Here is a 17,922-nt window from a genome sequence, read left to right as displayed (position 1 = left end):
GCGACAGCCACAGATGTCAAGCCGTACTGTGAGAAGGAAGAACTGTTGGAGCAGGATGGCAATGGTATCCTGACAACTGCATCCAATGAAGAAGAAATCACCATTGAAGAAATTAAAACAACCATAGTGGACATCAATAGGGCGACAGCCACAGATGTCAAGCCATGCTGTGAGAAGGAAGACTCCACAGATGTCAAAACGTCCTGTGTCAAGCAAACAAAGAATTCAGCCAAAGTGAGCAAGACCAAATTGATATTAGTTAATTGCCCCCATTGGGGATTATCAATCAACAAAATAAATTTGAAACGTTACATTCACAGGAGACCTTCTGAACATCCACTTGAAATAACCTCAACATCAAGTTTACGCTGTGTATGTTTAGATCCCAACAATGGTCTGTATGCTGTTGTTAAAACATCAAAAGGATCAAGTGTCCCACTACATGTGGTACAGAAGACATGGGGTCAAACCCAGGTCCGATGCGAGTCCATCCACTGTCAAACAAATGCAGACATAGCAAGACAAAGCCGAATTCCAAATTTTCGACGTGTCCAACTGAAGTCCACTGACTACTGCACTTCTATAGCGTCTGAGGTCGTTCTGAAAGATAATGTATTGGACCAGCTGGACACACTGAAGTGGTTTGGTGAAGACAAGAGTAAAGTCAGGTCCAGTGAATACATCCCAGGGGACCAACACATGGAAACTGTCACTCTGGCAAACAGAAGTGGGGCGGAGGATGTCACAACCTATCCACCAGAGGGAGAAGACCTCAAAAAAGTGGTCGACTACATTTCCAAACACAATTGTCTTCCGACAGAACTGCCAGATAACCTGAGAAAACAGATTAGCGGCTACACCCAATGCTTTTTTTTTGCACCATCTGCCCTGGGATTGGGCCTCTCAGTAATCCAATTCTGACGGCTAGGGCCAAAATACTCACCATTGATGGTGTTGTGAATGGTACGGCTTCAATTATTTACACTTTTGTGGCATACAAGGAATTTTCAGTCATCATTCACGCTGGCTCAGAGTGATAACGCGTTTGCATTTCCTGTACCACGTAGTGCTTTTTGTCCCTCTCGGCAGTTCATAGACTGGAAGAACATGGAAGGCTCCATGAAGCTTACCCGTCCTATGTAACTACATATTAATTATTCTTCGCTCAGGACGATAAGTGAGATATTTGGCAGAGATAATTTTACACCAAGGAGGACTTAATTATGAATGAATACGTTGATTTTAGGTAATAAATGACTGAAAATATTACACAGTGTCCCTTTAAGGAAAAAAATACTAGTTCCAGAGTAAATTATTTATTTATTACAAATGCGGAAAGTATTTCAGATTCCATCCGACAGCAAGCCATCCTTATTCCATATCATGTTCAGTAATCCAAGTGAGAAGAGTCAGCAGTCCGTATGAGGCAGGAGTCCGTTTACACAAGCAGCACGGCGTTGATGCAGCCGTCATTCTCCGGATTATTGGTCACCTGGGCATATTTACCTGGTAAACAAACAAAAACACATGTTGTGTTACATCACTGATGACACTCCACAATGAATCATATCTATAACCATCTACATGAACAACCAAATATTGTGAGGCTGAAAAGGAAAGGTGTGGCCTGGCAAGACATGATCTTCTACCGTTACAAACAACAAGACCCAGAGGGACCGGGAAAAAAACACTCACCCCAGATGACCTTTCCCCCTTGTGTAACAAGCCCCAGCTCGCTGACGTTGACCTCCACGACAGTTCCCTTTGTGATGACCCCCAGGCTGGTGTACAGTGGAGACGATGGGTTCTTCTTCACCCCCAGGATGGGCAGGCAGAACGTGGCCTTCAGCTCCGGATGAGTGACATGGGCTTTCTTAAACCGTAAACCCTAGGGTCGTAAGGGGGAAAAGAGCAATGAACCACTTGAATTCTACATGTCATCTTTGAATGGTTTTGTATCGTCATGAGACGAAGAGGTCGACTTATCGTGAGAACCATTTTAATCAGTACAGCAGACAAAATGGATCGAGAAATGCACTTCAATTGGCAAATAAGAAGTTTCAAGCGTTAAATGGAAAAAGCGGAAAAATTGTTTTATTCCGATTCCATACCTTAAAAAACCATCTGCTTCAATGTGAAGACCCTCAGTTGGACTGTTTAGAACGTTTTTTGGAACTAATAAGCCTATTGTGGTACTTACGCCAACGTCTAAAATGACCCATGATTATCGGGATAGTACATTTTCTATATTACCCAGCGATAATTCCTACACTTTTTTGAAGGGCTTACCATGGGTCTGATGAAGCGCTCATACTTGGGAGGCTTTCGGGTAAAGCCGTCACCCACGAAGCACACTTTGGTGACCATTCTCTTCCACGCCTTCTTCTGCCTCTTGCCGGTCTTGATGACTTTGAGCACCTCCGTCTCGCCCTGAGCGCGCACCTTGGGCAGGGGAACCTCCCATTTACCCTGCAGGGGACGAGGCACGGCAGAAACCATTACAGCATTCCCTTTGGCAATGATATCAAAACAGAAACTGTGTAGGTGCTAAAGCAAGATGCAGTGCTGGACAAATTCAGAAGTATGATTGTTCAACTGGACTTATGTACTGAAGTACAAATTAGTTAGAAGAAAATGTACAATAAAGTAACCTGACACAAGCCACAAAAACTAATGTTTGCTGCCATACAGCGATTATACCATCAACAGGAGTCTTTGTGTCATCACAAACAAACCGATAACTCATAATCTGCCGTCACAATTCCACAATAGAAAAATCACATTATCATGTCCCACCCAGCCCAGATGAGGCAATACTCACAGCCTTCTCTTTCCTCTTCTGTTTGATCATGTTGGACAGGACTTTGGCGCGGGACTGGCCCTCTCTGTCCAGCAGGTAAGCAGGAACCGCTCCCTCTGGCGTCTTGTCATCGTTCTTCTGTTTCGTCTTCCTCTGCTCGTGCATTTTGAGGCTGCAGGCGTTGCAAACAGGAGTTATAGCAACTACACATGGACTCAGTACAGCGCATAATAAACATTGATATATATCAAAATAGCTGTATTAGCATCTTACAAAATATATAATTTTGTAAGATGTTGATATCACCTCAGTTTCTCCAAAACCATTGACAATAATGACACGGTTGAGTGCAGAGTGGTTCTACTCACGTCTTCTTCATCTGAATCTTCTCAGCATGCCTCTGCTTGTGGTACAGTTTGGCCTTCAAGCCGATCATCTTCCTGGCTTTGTGGGAGCGCTCGTGGACCTCACGGCTCTCCTTCTTTCTCTTCCTCTCGTGATGGTCCAGGCGGTAGCCATGACGCTTGCGACTTAACTCAATGTGCTCGTTCTGAGGCTATAGACAGGAGGAAAACTTAGTAATAAACATTGTTGCGTCTTCACACTGCGGCTCCTATAATATAGGTATTGGATTGCAAATACATATATTATCAGATAAATAATGTGCAACCTTGGTGTAGGTCATGGTGCATGCTAAAAAATACATAAAAATAACAGGAAACTGTATTAACATGTAACAGATACAGCCTTTACAATAGCTATTTTGTGTAGTAAGCATCATTAGAGTAGTTAAAAAAAAGCTCTTGAGGTTGGTTAAAACGTGTGTCGTTTTTCTGTCTCTTGGTCAATTCAAGTGAAACACTACCCTTCACTATATTTCCCTCATAAACAACTAAAATAACATTACACTGGATGACAGTTAAGTCACCGAACTTGAGTACTGTATTTCCTAAACATCAAACTACTGATTCAAATCGCCCTGGTATTAACTGTTTCATACTGCAAAAACAAACTACCCTCTAGACAAGGATTTGGCATTGCTATCTATTTTATCTCTTAAAAGACAAATCAGTATACTGATATAGGAATGATTATATCAAATGAGGATAACATTGGGGTAAAGCTTGGAATACATATGTGAAACCAAGATTACCCTTTTTTTTTTTTTAAAGAAACAGAACTATAACTATCGTGATGGAAGATTATCGTTTTCTTGATATAACGGGAATTGAAGTGGTTATCTCAAAGATGCCCGTTTCGTTCTCTCTGGCGACACCTTTGGCGATAAGCGCTCCTTCCCAGAGATCCCCACGGTGTCTCCAACGACACCTAGACGTAACATTCATACGACTGCAAATTAAAAGGTATTTAATCAGTGGGTCATGGGCTCATTGGGCGATAGATGGTGATTTAACAGACATGTTAAACATGTTGTTGACATGGACATCTTCGAGACTCCAAACTCCATAACAGCAGGACAGAACCAAAGAACACGTGGACAGGCCGTGCTGCGAGTGTATCATTTAGTACAAGTGATTCATCTTTACAAATTGTGGTAAATCCTCCATAGACAATTTGTATCATCCCTTCACAGCTCAGTACTACGACGAAGAAAACAGACGCGTGATTCTCTGCCACATGTCGGATAGCACGCCAAGCTAACACTAAGCTAACACATTATATGGAATATACCGGCAATATAAGCGATAGAAGGCTTACCATGTTATCTTAGATGTTGTGTCTTTCTATAGAAAACGTCGACACGAAGACGATGTCCCACTGATGGATGTTATATCAATGTTTTACTTTCAGGCTTGGGTTATAGGTGTTGTTTTCCCCGAAGCCGATGCCTAGAGGAAGTCCGTTTATCGTGTTTGGTCCGTTGGTTAAAATGTCCTACTTTCAAACATTAGTACCCTTCAGAAGTTACAGACAGTTTCTTTATATTTTGCATTGATTAAAGTAACTACCTGATTTAATGTTGAAATGATCGTCCGTTACTCTATGTCAAATAAATGTATGTCATACATCATATTCATTTTGATATATTATATTGAAACGTTCTCTATACGGAACTATGTATTGGGCAACTATGTTCCTGGGGATGTATTTTGAAATTGCGCATCAAAGCCGTAAAGGCATGGATTTGACATTCCAAATGAAGATACTGAATTAGTTTCCACAAATGGGGGTTTATGGAATTATGGTTATGACACATTATTATGTATTGTGTAATATCTGTCATATATGAATTCAAGGTTACCCTCTCGCATATAAATAGATTATACATTTAATGACGATGCGACTCAGGGGCATTGGGACCTATAGCATGATGATTTGGGTAAGAGAGTTAGTTATCTTTATCATACTGCCTCTGATTTATTCTAACATGCTAATGAATACAGATTTTTTTTTTCATTTCCAGGGAAGGCATTTATTAAAGCACGGGATTCAGACCTGCCACTTCAGGGCGAGCTGTCAGATGAAGAGATATTACAGCTTTTTGCCAGGTGTGTTCCTTTGTCTATTTAAATAGTTTTAGATTACGTGATTGAAAAATGATATTCACTTTACCATAGTTATTTTTTATGTTTTACTTTGTGGATAATGTAATGTGATACTAATCAATTCTATCAACCAATCGTTTTTAAACAGATAATGTTAAATCATTGCGAATGGTTGCCAATACAGATATTTCCAAGTAAGTTGTTATTCAGAAAATAGTAGTTTTTAGTCTCGTTGGAACCCCAAGAGGGGTCTGATTTGACCTTCATTCACCTTGCTCAGGATCAGAAACATCGGCATTATGGCCCACATCGATGCCGGGAAGACTACCACCACAGAGAGGATGCTCTACTATTCTGGCTTCACACGGTCGTTAGGAGGTGGGTCAGACAGAACGAGCCAATCTGGAGATTTGTCCAATCTTAGTGTCGTCATCAACTTGGGTTGTCTCTCCCTGTCCCTCTCTCTCAGATGTTGACGATGGTGATACAGTAACAGATTTTATGGTACAGGAGCGGGAGCGTGGGATCACCATACAGTCAGCAACGGTCACCTTTGATTGGAAAACACATAGAATCAACCTAATAGACACCCCAGGTAAGAAAAAACTCCATAAAGAAGGAGATAAAAATAAATAAAACAGTTGCTGGCATAGAAGAAAATATAATTAAAATGGAGAGTTATAATGATGTACTTTGTGTGTGTGTGTGTCTGTGATCTCAGGACACGTTGACTTCACTCTAGAAGTGGAGCGTGCTCTTCGTGTGTTGGACGGGGCAGTGGCAGTGTTTGATGCATCTGCTGGAGTAGAGGTTTGTTAATCTGATTCGTGCCTGGAATGTTTTCCGAGGTTGAACTAACATGTTGTGTGTACAATAATAAGGTGCGTTACATGCTCTTTGTGGACATTGGTTTGGCAATAGGCTCAGACGCTTACGGTATGGAGACAAGCAGAGAAACATCATGTTCCCTGCATTTGTTTTCTCAACAAGATGGATAAACCTTCGGCAAAGTAAGTCAACCTACCAACCCAATGGGTTATTTTTGGAATTTTGAACATCTCAATAAGTCTTATCATGTTTCCCTCAGCTTCAGTTTTTCTATTGAGAGTATAAGGCAGAAGCTAAAAGTCAATCCACTCCTGCTTCAGGTGAGTTTTCAAGAGAATATAGCAAGAATTTAAAAGCATAATACATAAATGATCATTTCTGAAATCCTTGATCCGAAATTAAATCCCAGACTTTCCCATCTGGGATAAAAAAAAGGACATCTTATGTTGTCTTAAATGTCAACACAACTGTGTCTTACAGATTCCGGTTGGCGTCGGTCGAAACTTCACAGGTGTGATCGACTTGGTAAGCAACCAGCAAATGATATGGAAGGCAGCGTCACGAGAGGATGACGGCCGTGGGTTTGAAACCAAACCGCTTAGCCAGGTAGAGAACCCGGGTCTGGTTCAGGAGGCAGAGGAGGCCAGGGCGGCTTTGATTGAGCAGGTACTTCAACATTCATCCAAATGTACTATCATTATTATGATATTTATTATGTTGTGTTGTTCTCCAAACGGATCTGAAGATAATATCGACATCAAACACTATGCTGATATATTACTTCACAGGTCGCAGATCTAGATGATGAATTTGCTGAACTATTGCTCACCGATTTCAGTGATGATTTTGATGCCATTCCCTCAGTAAAAGTAAGCATTGAAGTGTTTGTTCAGGACCTTATGAATTCATAAAATTAGACGATGACGAGGAAATAGACAACCATCAGTTATGTTTTTGTTTGTTATTATCGGACAGATATGTTTGACCTTGTACCTTATCCGTATCCTCAGCTCCAGGAGGCCGTGCGACGGGTGACCTTGGCCCAGAAAGCAGTCCCTGTGCTCTGCGGGAGCTCTCTGAAAAACAAAGGTGTTCAGCCTCTCCTAGACGCAATCACTGCCTACCTTCCGGCCCCCGACGAGAGACACAATGACCTGGTGTGAGTGCATCCTTCCTTGCCATCGTTTGATAAACCCCAACTTAAACTTGCACTATGGACGTTCTTCATGAGCAGCTACACTCTAGTGGCTTAAGTTGTAGCTACAGTTATTGCCACATCCTTTAAAGATAAAAGGGCCAAAGTGCACCACAATAAAACAATTGAATGAGAAGCATTCCCTGGATGTATTGACAACTGGATTGCCCACTTTTTCAGATCGACTAGCTGCAGTAGATAAGTACCATATGCAGCGTGAATCTAATTGAGGTTGTTCGATTTTATACATTTTATGACCCATTTGTGAACCACTTTGTGTCACTGTGCAGGCGGTGGTACAAAGACGATCTCTGCGCCCTGGCCTTCAAGGTGGTCCATGACAAGCAGCGAGGCCCCTTGGTGTTTCTCAGGATCTACTCTGGCACCATGAAACCCCAGACAGCTGTCCACAACATCAACCGGAACACAGTGTACGTGGCACTCTCTAGCCAACAACAGATCATTTCAGATGGAGTTGCAAAACATGATCAGTGACGAGTGCTCTTGAAGGATTTTGAAAGGCCAAGGATTTTTATTTCAATACATTATCAATTGTAAAAGCTGTTTAGGACTACGCGTTTAAAGATCCCATATCATGTTTTTTAGGGTTAATAATTGCATTTTAGGGGTACTACTGGAATAGGGTTACATACCTGTATGTTAGAAAATACCTCTTATGATTCTTACACTGTTTATTTCTGCAAAAATATGATTTGGTATGATTTGTATCAGGTCGCATTAAGGCCCCCCTTAGTCAAGTCTGGTTTGATTGGTCGTTTTGTTCATGTCGGCAAATTCACACCCCCGATAAGTTGTAAACATTGCGGGTAGCCTTGAGGCGCGACTTCTGCACTTCAGCACCCCCCAAAGCACAGTCTGATGTCACACCATTAATGAAGTAAAGTTTGAGCGCAAACAAGCTGTTTCACACACTTATTGAGGGGGCGATCTCGGTCGGTGTGAATAACCCCACTGGTTTCGTCATATAACAGTCTTAATTAAAGGGTAAGGTCGAAAAAGCATGATATCAAATATGATGATATTTAAGGTTTGCCTTTAATGTTTTCATGTGATGCGGTTCTGTGGAACCACGCACCCTAGTGACACATTTCATAGGACACCTAACTCAGCATAGGTCTCGCCATGCGCCGCTGATCCAAAAATGTTACGCTACAACGGGTTTCGTAGCTCAAGCAGCGGTTTGCTGTAACACCCGTGTTGTACGACAGTGTGTTTTACAAGTGCAGTTTCTCTTTCACAGAAAGAGATTAAGCCGGCTTCTGGTTCTGTTTGCCGACCAACATTCACACACACATGGGACACCTCACACCTCTGCTTTTTTTTTAAGTTTCTCATCAATGCGCTACGCATTTAACATTAACAACTGTAGAACTGTCGTCCAAAAATCATTTGCTCAAAGCATTGCGTGAGACTGTTTTAAAGTTCAGCTGATTATGTAGATATAAGCTGATATTATAGTTGAAAGTCAGATATTATAGTTGAAAGTCCCTTATATCTAATCATTGTTGGTAGTGGCGGCAGAGGCCGAACAAACCACTACACGGGCTGTCCCGTTAATGGAACATGATGCATATAAATCCTCCTAAATTAACTGATGGTATCTTCTTCTTATTGTAGCTCAAGCAGCAGTTTGCGTTAATACCCGTGTTGTAAGACATTGTGTTACACGAGTGCGGTTTCTATTTTGCAGCGAGAGATTGAGCCGGCTTCTAGTTCCGTTTGCCGATCAACACGTGGAGATCAGCTCCCTGACGGCGGGAAACATCGCGCTCGCTGTGGGCCTCAAGCAGGTAGAGACACTACGCCGCAGAGCCGACACGGTTGGCCTGGTTACGAGTCAAGGTCAGTCTCTTGGCACGTTGTTCTGAGGTGCCGTGGCGTGAAGACAAGGGATGTCAAGCGAGGTCTCCTGCTAGGCTCGGTGCTTACGGACCACGTCCATAATTTTTATCTATTGCTGCAATAGCATTCATAGCATTTCTTTCCTCTCTTTGTAGACCGTTACAGGGGACACCATCGTGTCCTCCAAGGCTTCTGCAGCAGCGGCTGCCCGGCGAGCCAATCAGGACCAAGAGCTAGGGACCAAGGCCAGTGTGATCCTGTCTGGGGTGGAGGTCCCTGAGCCAGTGTTCTTTTGCTCTATAGAACCCCCCACCATGGCCAAACAAGCGGGTCAGTAGAGTGTGTGTGTGTGTGTGTGTGTGTGTGTGTGTGTGTGTGTGTGTGTGTGTGTGTGTGTGTGTGTGTGTGTGTGTGTGTGTGTGTGTGTGTGTGTGTGTGGCTTCGGCCACATGATGCGACACTGTTGTGGCTGGCTTATAATAAATCCTAATTGAGAATAAAGGCCGTCTTTTTTTCAATGACTTTTAACAAACCTTTATCGACAGATCTAGAGCATGCTCTCAACTGCCTTCAGAGAGAAGACCCCAGCCTTAAAGTCAGGGTTGACCCAGACTCCGGACAGGTAATACCATCACGCATGGTGCTTTTATACTGTTGACCTCAACATTGCGTCACTTCTTTACATTTGTATCAACAATTTAATTTGTATTCTTATCGTCGCTTATTTGCACTTATTTTTGTCTTAATTTCCCTCTTATCAAAGACTGAACATTTTCCTAACTTCCTCCCTAAGACCATTTTATGTGGGATGGGCGAGTTGCACATCGAGATCCTCCATGATCGAATCAGAAGAGAGTATGGCATCGAGACACACCTGGGTCCCCTGCAGGTGGCGTACCGGGAGACCGTTCTGAACCAGGCCTCTGCAACTGGTATGATAACAGAGAGGAGGAGGCCATAGAGGCAGGATAGGCTAGTGGCTCGGTTCTCCACTCCCAGCCACAAACTCAACACTTGAATACATTGCATTTGTTTAGCGGACGCTTTTGTTTTGAAAGTGCAAATTCACACGCTAGGCAAACGCAACTGTTTGAAGTGCTACGATACAGAAACAAAAGTTGTAGACAAATTGAGAGATACGAAACGAAGGGATTTCAAAACAAATAAATAACATAATAATAATTGTTTTGTATAGTCTGTGAGCCAACAGGGTCATGAATTGGGTTGAAAGTTGCACGGCCTGTTTCAGAAACCCTGGAGCGCACGCTGGGGGAGCGGAGGCACGTGGTGACCGTGACCCTGGAGGTCAGCCCCGTGGACGAGGTCTCCTCGGGGGACGCTTGTGGCCTGACCTTTGACGAGGAAGCTGAGAGGCAGATGTCGGCTGAAATGAAGGACGCTGTGGACAACGGAGTACAGAGTTCGTACTTCCAAGGTAACGTAGGAACTTATCATCCTCCAATAGGATCTTGTTCTTTCCCTTTTTATTATTAAATTTACTTTTTAAAGTAAATTTCCACAACTGTGACTCTGCTCCCTGCCCCAGGTCCGTTGCTCGGTTACCCAGTCCAGGGCGTCTCCACGGCGATCCAGAGCGTCAGACTCGAACCCGGGACATCACTAGCCATGGTGTCTGCCTGTGTGTCCCGCTGTATGCTTAAGGTATAGCAACACATGCATACTGCCATGATGTGCGTGTGGGATGACTGTTAACCGCAAGGTTGCTAGTTCGATCTCCGGCTCCTCCTAGCTGAGTGTTGAGGTGTCCCTGAGCAAGACACCTCACCCTCTTTGCCCCTGACCAGCTGGCTGTTGCCCTGCATGGTTGACTCCGACGTCGGTGTGTGAATGTGTGAATGAAGGGTTGTAAGTCGCATTGGACAAAAGCGTCAGCAAAAGTCCCCTAAAAGTAAATGAATACACACGTGTTGTGTTGAGGATGCAGCTTTGTCATTGACGCAGGCTATGAGGCAGGCGGGGGGGCAGATCCTGGAGCCGGTCATGTCCCTGGAGGTGACCGTGTGGGAGGCCCATCTGAGCTCCGTGCTGGGGGACCTGGCCCAGAGGCGCGGGGCCGTCAGGGACATCCAGAGTCGCCATGACAACAAGTTGGTGCTGGCCACCGTTCCACTGGCTGAGATGATGGTGGGTTACGGGCGACGTCTCTCAATCACACACACACACACACAGACACAGACACACAGACACACACACACACGCGTTGTGGTATACTTGATACTGATTGGTGAATCCCATTCCATTAGTGCATTCTTTTGCAACAATGGGACAGGTCGTCCAAAAGTGATATGCTCAAAGCACCGCGTGACAATATTCAATATATACTGTATATTAAAGTTGAAAGTCAGATATTATTATGTACAAAAGCAACATATCTAATCATTGTTGGAAGCGGTGGTAGAGGCCGAAATTCCCCGTTATTGGAACATAATAAATCCTCCTAAATGAACTGACAGTATCTTCTTCTTGATGAAGGGCTACTCAACGGTCCTGCGGACGCTGTCCTCTGGCAACGCCACCTTCTCCCTCCAGCTGGACTCGTACGAGGCCATGAACCCCCAACACCAGAGGAGCCTGGTACAAAGACTGGCTGGGCTGGCCTAGTGACTGTCTCTCGCACTTCCTCCATGAGGCAGAATGTGGACCACTCCAGGGATTGGATTGCATTGGCCCGCTTGGAGGTTATGGATTAAGTCCTTGAAGAAAATGTTGTTCAGATTATTTTGAATGTAAAATAAAGTACATTATGCACCATTATATTTTTAATAGCGATACAATACATGAATACAGTATGAACACACATTTATTGCAGAACCTATTTATTAGAAAAATAATCCAGTTCAAATGGTATTCACACTGAATAATAAAAATACTTTTCATAATGATTTATTAATGCTTTTAGGACTTTTTAAAAGGCTTCCATTAAACAAACAAATAAAAATTGGCTTTGAAATGAGAATTGACAATTTACAAAATAATAGCGCGACTTGTGCGTTCCCATCCTCGGTCCATTCTTGTGGTGCACCCTCAGATCCCTTTATACTCATGACGGCAGAAACTTGAAAATAAAGACTGAGCTTGGATACCGCGCCTTTAAAAGAATAGAAACATATCACAATATTTGCATATTATTTTGCATATTCAACACTTTAAAATGTAATTGATTATCTTGAAATGTACATTTTATATTTCTCCCAATACAAAGTCATAAAGAAAATATATATAAGGTAACGTTAATAATGATGAAAGCTTTCGGACCTGGAAATAACGCTCATTATAAATGTATGTGTTACTGTAAGCAAAGAACCAGCAAGAAACAAAACATGTAGAAGGCGTATTTAGAAACCTTGTGTTCATTCAAATTTGAACGTAATTTTGTACATGTCCTACACATGTAAAGCTTCATACAAACAGTCTGTAGGTCACTTACTCCACCATGCGGCAGCGGTGCTTGGACAGGCGGCTGTAGGCGTCGTTAACGTCGGTCACATCTTTGGCGCTCCACAAGCGCTCCCCCACAGCACTGGCGCGAGGCCTGCAGCCAGACGACAACAACTCGTTACATGTGTGCTGCTGACCCAATCGGGGTCAGTCTGAACCAGTCTCACTGGGAACAGTGGTTGGGGTTAAGGGAGAAGTCTGGAGGAAGCGTACCACATCCTTGGCATCAGATTGGTTGAATCCACATACTCCCCCCACATACAGGCCTCTCCACCAATCACCAACTTCTTCTGGTCATCAGTCCCTGTGTAGAATGCAACAAGAAAACATGACTTAAATAAACAACACATTCAGTGCTGTAACTGCCATTTAATATTCCAAGGTGTTGACCCCTTTCCTCAGGTGAATTTCCTAAAATATGAACGTTTCATCCCGAATTTCAATCAATAACTTTTACATCTTAAAAGTTTGCTGATGAAAACAACAAACAAGATTTATATATATCAGCCAATAATATCCTGTCTTCAGTCCTGAGCTCCCCCCTCCTCCTCATAACAAACCTAGCGATCATGTTTGGTCCCTTTCACACAATCCACTTAAATCCTACAGGACTGACTAACTCTTTCTTCCTACGTAACGTCTCGTTCCGCTGACTCCAGTCGGTCAGTTAAAACCACGTTGCAGCCGTCACACACCTGTGAAGTTGTGCGGGTCGGCTCTGTAGAGGCTGGTCCAGTCCTGCCCGTAGGAGATGCGGTTCAGGTACCAGGGGCTGGAGAGAAACGTCTTGTACCCGGACAAGGTGATTTTAGCCATCTCGTTCTGGTACTGCTGCTGGTTTCCTTTCCACACATGGATGAGGGTGTCTGGTTTCAGCTACACAGAGGGCAGCCAAGAAGCAGGGGTCATGGTAACAGAGCCAATCATGAGATGGTTTGACCTTAACAGCCATTGTGGTTAGAAAATTATTGTGTTTTTTTAAGCTTTTCAGGTTATGTTTGATGACATGAAACTAGGTCTTTCATCTGATAGTGTCATGAAAACAGTATTCCTCATCTCAACTTTGTACTAATTTGTAAAATGAACACTGCTGACGATAATACAATTACTTCAAAACAAAAGGATGAAATGATAAATAGAGGGAGCGGCAGAGACTTAATTCTTCATCACTTACCTTTACTCCATTGTCAAACACCTCCTGCCATATCATGTAGCCTTTTTGAGTTGAAGTGACGATATCCAAGAGCCTAAATAATGATTACAAAATTAATATAATTGGAAACCTTTCATTTTTTCTTTCCACATTTCTTATGGTAGTTACACATAACTAACATATCTGCGTTCTACCTGCGGTTATTTACATTCTACCTGATTCCTACCAACATTGATCCAATTTATGCTGATTATGCGATAAGATGGGAGTATGCATGAACATTTATCTCATATTTGTATTTTATATGCAGGCAATATGTAATAATATGCAAGTAACATGCATGTTTTGTGCAGCAAGATGCAGGGATAATGCAGTAAGATGCAGGTAATACTTTTTCATATTTTTTTAAGTTGATTTATGTCAATCCACTCACTTTTGGATGTAGAAGGATTCTAGTTTAGAGTAGTCATCTCCAAAGCTGTGCTGCTCCATGAATTTTGTAATATCTGGGTTGGACTTCCTGTTGATGGGGGAAAATGCAGAAAGACAAGTTCAGCGGCCAAATAGTATGTTCTGCATCTGCAATGATTGAACTCAACCTCAGCTCTTACCAACATTTGAAGTCCACCTCGTCCCCTCCCAGGTGAACGTAGGGGTCGGGGAACACCTCGCTGATCTCCTTGAAGAGCAGGTTCATGAAGTCGTACGTGGTGTTCAGGATGGGGTTGACCGGCCCGAAGGTGCCAGAGGGAGTGGGGCCGGAGTAACACGGCGTCAGCAGGTCCTTCTGTCCTGATAGAGACAGCAAAACAACACACTGGTCAGTCAGACTTCCTGTGGATTTCCCCAATCAACAGGAAGTCCAACCGAGATATAACAAAGTTCATGGAGCAGCACAGCTTTGGACAGGGGACTACTCTAAACTACAATCCTTCTACATCCAAAAGTGAGTGGATTGAAATAAATCAATGGCTGACATCCTCACATCAAAAAAAAACATAAAAAAGGTATTTGGATACAATAATACCATGAATGTAGGATCTACTAGGCCCACAAACTAAGGCTTCCTACAAAAAACGTAATCAACAGCCTCGGGATTATTCCAAAAAGATTGGTTAAACAAGTGAGGCTGGCATACAATGTCAGCAGGCCTGCATTAACCTGCCAAGTGCTGAGAGGTTTCATAGCCCCCCTGAGAGGGGATCTTACATAATGTGTATATAATTTTCCGAAATGTTGTTGTTGTTGACGGGGGAGGGGGGGGGGGGGGGGGGGTAGACGACTGCGGCTGTGGTGTCAAGTGGCCACTGGGCCCCCTTTTTTCTTGCATCATGATAGGCCTCTGATCTTTGTAAGCCCCAAACAAAAAAAATGACATTGTCTTGGGCCTACGCTGATCGGGGGGCCTATCATGAGCCAGTATTAAAAAAAAATATGCATATATTGTTTTTACTGCAGGTCATGATAGGCCCCCTGATTGTCGTAGGCCCTGTAGGCTTCAGCCCAGGTAAGCTTGTGCATTAAGGCAGCCTTGAATGTCAGCACACAATCAAAACAGGAGTAACAACTGCATGAGCAACTTTCCATTCAGAGCAGTGCAGACTAACTATTTGACATCAGACAAACAGGTTAGACAAGTATGGGTCAAGCTCATCGTTGAAACAGGGTCAAGTGCATCGCTTCTAAAATCAGGCTTAGAAGGACAGGGTCTGGATGATCCTATGGAGCTTAAGCATCGACGTAAACTCATTTCCAGTAAACCCACCTTTGCCCCAGGACTGCGTGTGTCCCGGCGTGTCAAACTCTGGGACAACCCGGATGCCCCTCAACCGGGCAAACTCGATGATCATCTTAACGTCGGCAGGCGTGTACACGTGGGTGTACGGGTGGTAGGCGCCCTGCTCGCACAAGTAAATAAACAATAAACAAGACAACAAAAATACTGCAGCTTTAAGCAACGCAAAGTTGAACTATCTCGAGCAATATATAACTATATGTAATGAAAACTAAACCATGTCAGCCGTAAGTACGACACTGACCATCTGGCTGAGCTGGGGGAAGGTTCTGCTGAGATAGGGGAAGGACGGGTCGTCCACGATGTGCCAGTGGAACACGTTGAATTTGTTCATGGCCATGGCTTCCTGTGAACACGATATCAAATCCAGTGAAACCGCAAACTGGTTGTGGAATGATAATAAGGATTGTGCTTTTGTGAATAACGTGAAACAGTTAGGAGTAGGAGTCGTTAGAGACTTACCAGATTAGCCAAGATGACTTTAATAGGCAAGAAGTGACGAGAGGTATCCAATAAGACCCCTCTGTGTTGAAATCTTGGGAAGTCACTGATCTCAGTGAGGTTGATGTTTTTCTGAAATACACAATCAAAACGGAAGTGGTTAAAAAAAAAAATTCTCACTGTGTTTTACATACTGGGACTAGCAAAAGTAAACATCCTCTCTAACCGGGAAAGCAGTATGATTATTGAGTACATGATTCAAATAATAATAAAATAATTCAAATATGATATTCGCTAGTATTTCGACAATGCATAGTGAGGAGGAAGGAGGCAGATTGATGTCCTATGCAGGCTTTCCAGATTAGGTGTTCCGCTTACATCTACCATTCACACACCATCAACCGAGGGAACAGAACTGGGACTGGACAATAGCAGACATGTTGATGGTCACGGCCATGCTCTCAATACCTTCATTATAGCCAATGGGATGCTAGTATTAGCGAGCTTCATTACTGTAATTTGTTTAGAAGTCTCGTCACAAGGTTTCTTCCTTTCATCCCTGGGAGGAAAAATAAACCGTCAAATGTTCAAAGAAAGAAATCCTTACAGCTCCATATTCATCTTCATACAACAATTGGCTGAACGTTTCAAGACCTGTCGAGAAAGAAGCAAAATATGACGGTTCAGAAGAAACAAACAGGATTTTTGTTATGACATAAACTAGATAACGGTTTCACAAGCTCACCAGATGGTGAACTTGTGAAATCGTTATCTAAAATCACCGCACCAGGTAGGATCTAACATGAAACTTGGCTTATCAAGGGTAACCTGTAGATTAGAATTACATTTGAAAGAAGTGCAGACCTACCTCGAAGAGCACCCCACACCTTTGGTGCTTTCAGGACAGCATATGTCTGGTTCACGGACAGCTCATCTACACAAAGAGTCAAAGACACAAAAGTTATGCACATGTTCAACTCAATACAGACCAAATATGCAACTCATACTTAAGTTTTAGCAAAGTTTGCATGAGGCTTTTTGAGTTATATAGATTACAACAAAAAATGTAAATCAGCTTCAGTTGGTATCCTCGCCTGCATGTTATTGAACTATTGGACCAACATAGAGGAAGGGAGGAAGAGGTAGACTCACATGACTCGTCGGATGTCACAACGGGGTAGCCATCACACTCGGAGTCGGAGGATGTGATCCACACATGCAATTGCGATAGTTCAGATGGATCTGCAAAGCCATTCGTGTGCCCTTTCGTTCTTTCGTTGGGAAACATGTATTCATAATACCTGAGGATGAGAGTAAAGAGTTTGAGTCCGCAGTATACAGTTGATGAATCTGCTTGATGACCCTCAGATAACTCGCAGAAAACCTAATACGAGTGATATATCATGTACCTTCTGTAAGCGTTTTTGAGAAGGCTGCAGCTGGGTCCAGCAGAGGACTCGTCCGCGTCCTGGATTTGGAAGCTCGAGCCTCTTATTTGTAATGACAACGATGAGAAACGCACTTTTTGGGGCAATGGCCAGAGAGACCCATAACTGGACTCCACAGCGGTATCCGGATCCCCGCTGTGTCTACCACACCCCTGGGATACTGTCACAAGGAGAGACACGATGGCAAACGGTAGCATGGCTTTACGATCTGGTATGGATAGGACCGTCGGTAACACAATCAAATCCAACCCATTTGCGAACTGAGAAGAATCCCTTGGCTGGACCAACAGTGTATAGAGGCGTGCGCAAAGTCCTGGGTGGGACTTAACGCGGAAGTAACACAATTAAAGAAATATAGATGTTCCTGCAGAGGTCTGTGATGTTGCTGCAGGGATGAGCTCCACAGTGTGTCCAAGGCTCCAAGCTTAATACG

The 17,922-nt window shown here is 43.3% G+C and overlaps 3 protein-coding genes across 3 annotated transcripts; 1 reads left to right on the top strand and 2 right to left on the bottom strand.

The window, feature by feature from the left end:
• Positions 1-1,281: 1,281 nt before the first annotated feature.
• On the bottom strand, positions 1,282-4,678 carry nsa2 (NSA2 ribosome biogenesis homolog (S. cerevisiae)). Its single transcript, XM_056587713.1, has 6 exons — positions 4,520-4,678; positions 3,169-3,356; positions 2,822-2,972; positions 2,290-2,469; positions 1,696-1,888; positions 1,282-1,506 (listed from the first exon to the last, which is right to left on the bottom strand). The coding sequence occupies exons 1-6, from the start codon at positions 4,520-4,522 to the stop codon at positions 1,439-1,441; spliced, it is 783 nt and encodes a 260-aa protein (XP_056443688.1). The 5' UTR covers positions 4,523-4,678; the 3' UTR covers positions 1,282-1,438.
• Positions 4,679-4,892: 214 nt separating this feature from the next.
• On the top strand, positions 4,893-11,907 carry gfm2 (GTP dependent ribosome recycling factor mitochondrial 2). The gene is made up of 20 exons (XM_056587709.1): positions 4,893-5,141; positions 5,226-5,310; positions 5,456-5,501; positions 5,588-5,685; positions 5,777-5,902; positions 6,029-6,117; positions 6,229-6,317; positions 6,395-6,455; positions 6,616-6,801; positions 6,924-7,004; positions 7,146-7,294; positions 7,621-7,761; positions 9,042-9,141; positions 9,349-9,523; positions 9,739-9,815; positions 9,987-10,125; positions 10,443-10,628; positions 10,740-10,855; positions 11,156-11,338; positions 11,687-11,907. The coding sequence occupies exons 1-20, from the start codon at positions 5,094-5,096 to the stop codon at positions 11,813-11,815; spliced, it is 2,304 nt and encodes a 767-aa protein (XP_056443684.1). The 5' UTR covers positions 4,893-5,093; the 3' UTR covers positions 11,816-11,907.
• On the bottom strand, positions 11,608-17,807 carry LOC130380487 (beta-hexosaminidase subunit beta-like). Its single transcript, XM_056587711.1, has 14 exons — positions 17,451-17,807; positions 17,194-17,342; positions 16,910-16,975; positions 16,649-16,695; positions 16,063-16,173; positions 15,845-15,946; positions 15,571-15,703; positions 14,417-14,597; positions 14,239-14,325; positions 13,827-13,899; positions 13,348-13,528; positions 12,866-12,956; positions 12,642-12,746; positions 11,608-12,302 (listed from the first exon to the last, which is right to left on the bottom strand). Exons 1-14 carry the CDS (start codon positions 17,684-17,686, stop codon positions 12,239-12,241), a joined length of 1,626 nt encoding a protein of 541 aa, XP_056443686.1. The 5' UTR covers positions 17,687-17,807; the 3' UTR covers positions 11,608-12,238.
• Positions 17,808-17,922: the final 115 nt, after the last annotated feature.

Source organism: Gadus chalcogrammus, chromosome 4 (assembly GCF_026213295.1).
Source record: "Gadus chalcogrammus isolate NIFS_2021 chromosome 4, NIFS_Gcha_1.0, whole genome shotgun sequence".
Classification (NCBI taxonomy): Eukaryota; Metazoa; Chordata; class Actinopteri; order Gadiformes; family Gadidae; genus Gadus; species Gadus chalcogrammus.
Note: the sequence above shows the minus strand (reverse complement) of the source record. Positions and strands in the feature narration are given on the sequence as shown.

What these genes read in the sequence shown, in the direction of transcription:
- nsa2 (XM_056587713.1), bottom strand. An exon ending in AGCGCTTCATCAGACCCATG is followed by an intron (nt 1,889 to 2,289) that starts GTAAGCCCTTCA and finishes TTACGACCCTAG; the next exon opens with GGTTTACGGTTTAAGAAAGC. An exon ending in AGGGGGAAAGGTCATCTGGG is followed by an intron (nt 1,507 to 1,695) that starts GTGAGTGTTTTT and finishes TTTGTTTACCAG; the next exon opens with GTAAATATGCCCAGGTGACC.
- LOC130380487 (XM_056587711.1), bottom strand. Translation starts at nt 17,686, where the DNA reads ATGCTACCGTTTGCCATCGTGTCTCTCCTTGTGACAGTATCCCAGGGG. An exon ending in CTCAAAAACGCTTACAGAAG is followed by an intron (nt 17,343 to 17,450) that starts GTACATGATATA and finishes TCTCATCCTCAG; the next exon opens with GTATTATGAATACATGTTTC. An exon ending in AATCTGATGCCAAGGATGTG is followed by an intron (nt 12,747 to 12,865) that starts GTACGCTTCCTC and finishes GTCTGGCTGCAG; the next exon opens with GCCTCGCGCCAGTGCTGTGG.
- gfm2 (XM_056587709.1), top strand. Translation starts at nt 5,094, where the DNA reads ATGACGATGCGACTCAGGGGCATTGGGACCTATAGCATGATGATTTGG. An exon ending in ATGCCATTCCCTCAGTAAAA is followed by an intron (nt 7,005 to 7,145) that starts GTAAGCATTGAA and finishes CCGTATCCTCAG; the next exon opens with CTCCAGGAGGCCGTGCGACG. An exon ending in TCGCTGTGGGCCTCAAGCAG is followed by an intron (nt 9,142 to 9,348) that starts GTAGAGACACTA and finishes CTCTCTTTGTAG; the next exon opens with ACCGTTACAGGGGACACCAT.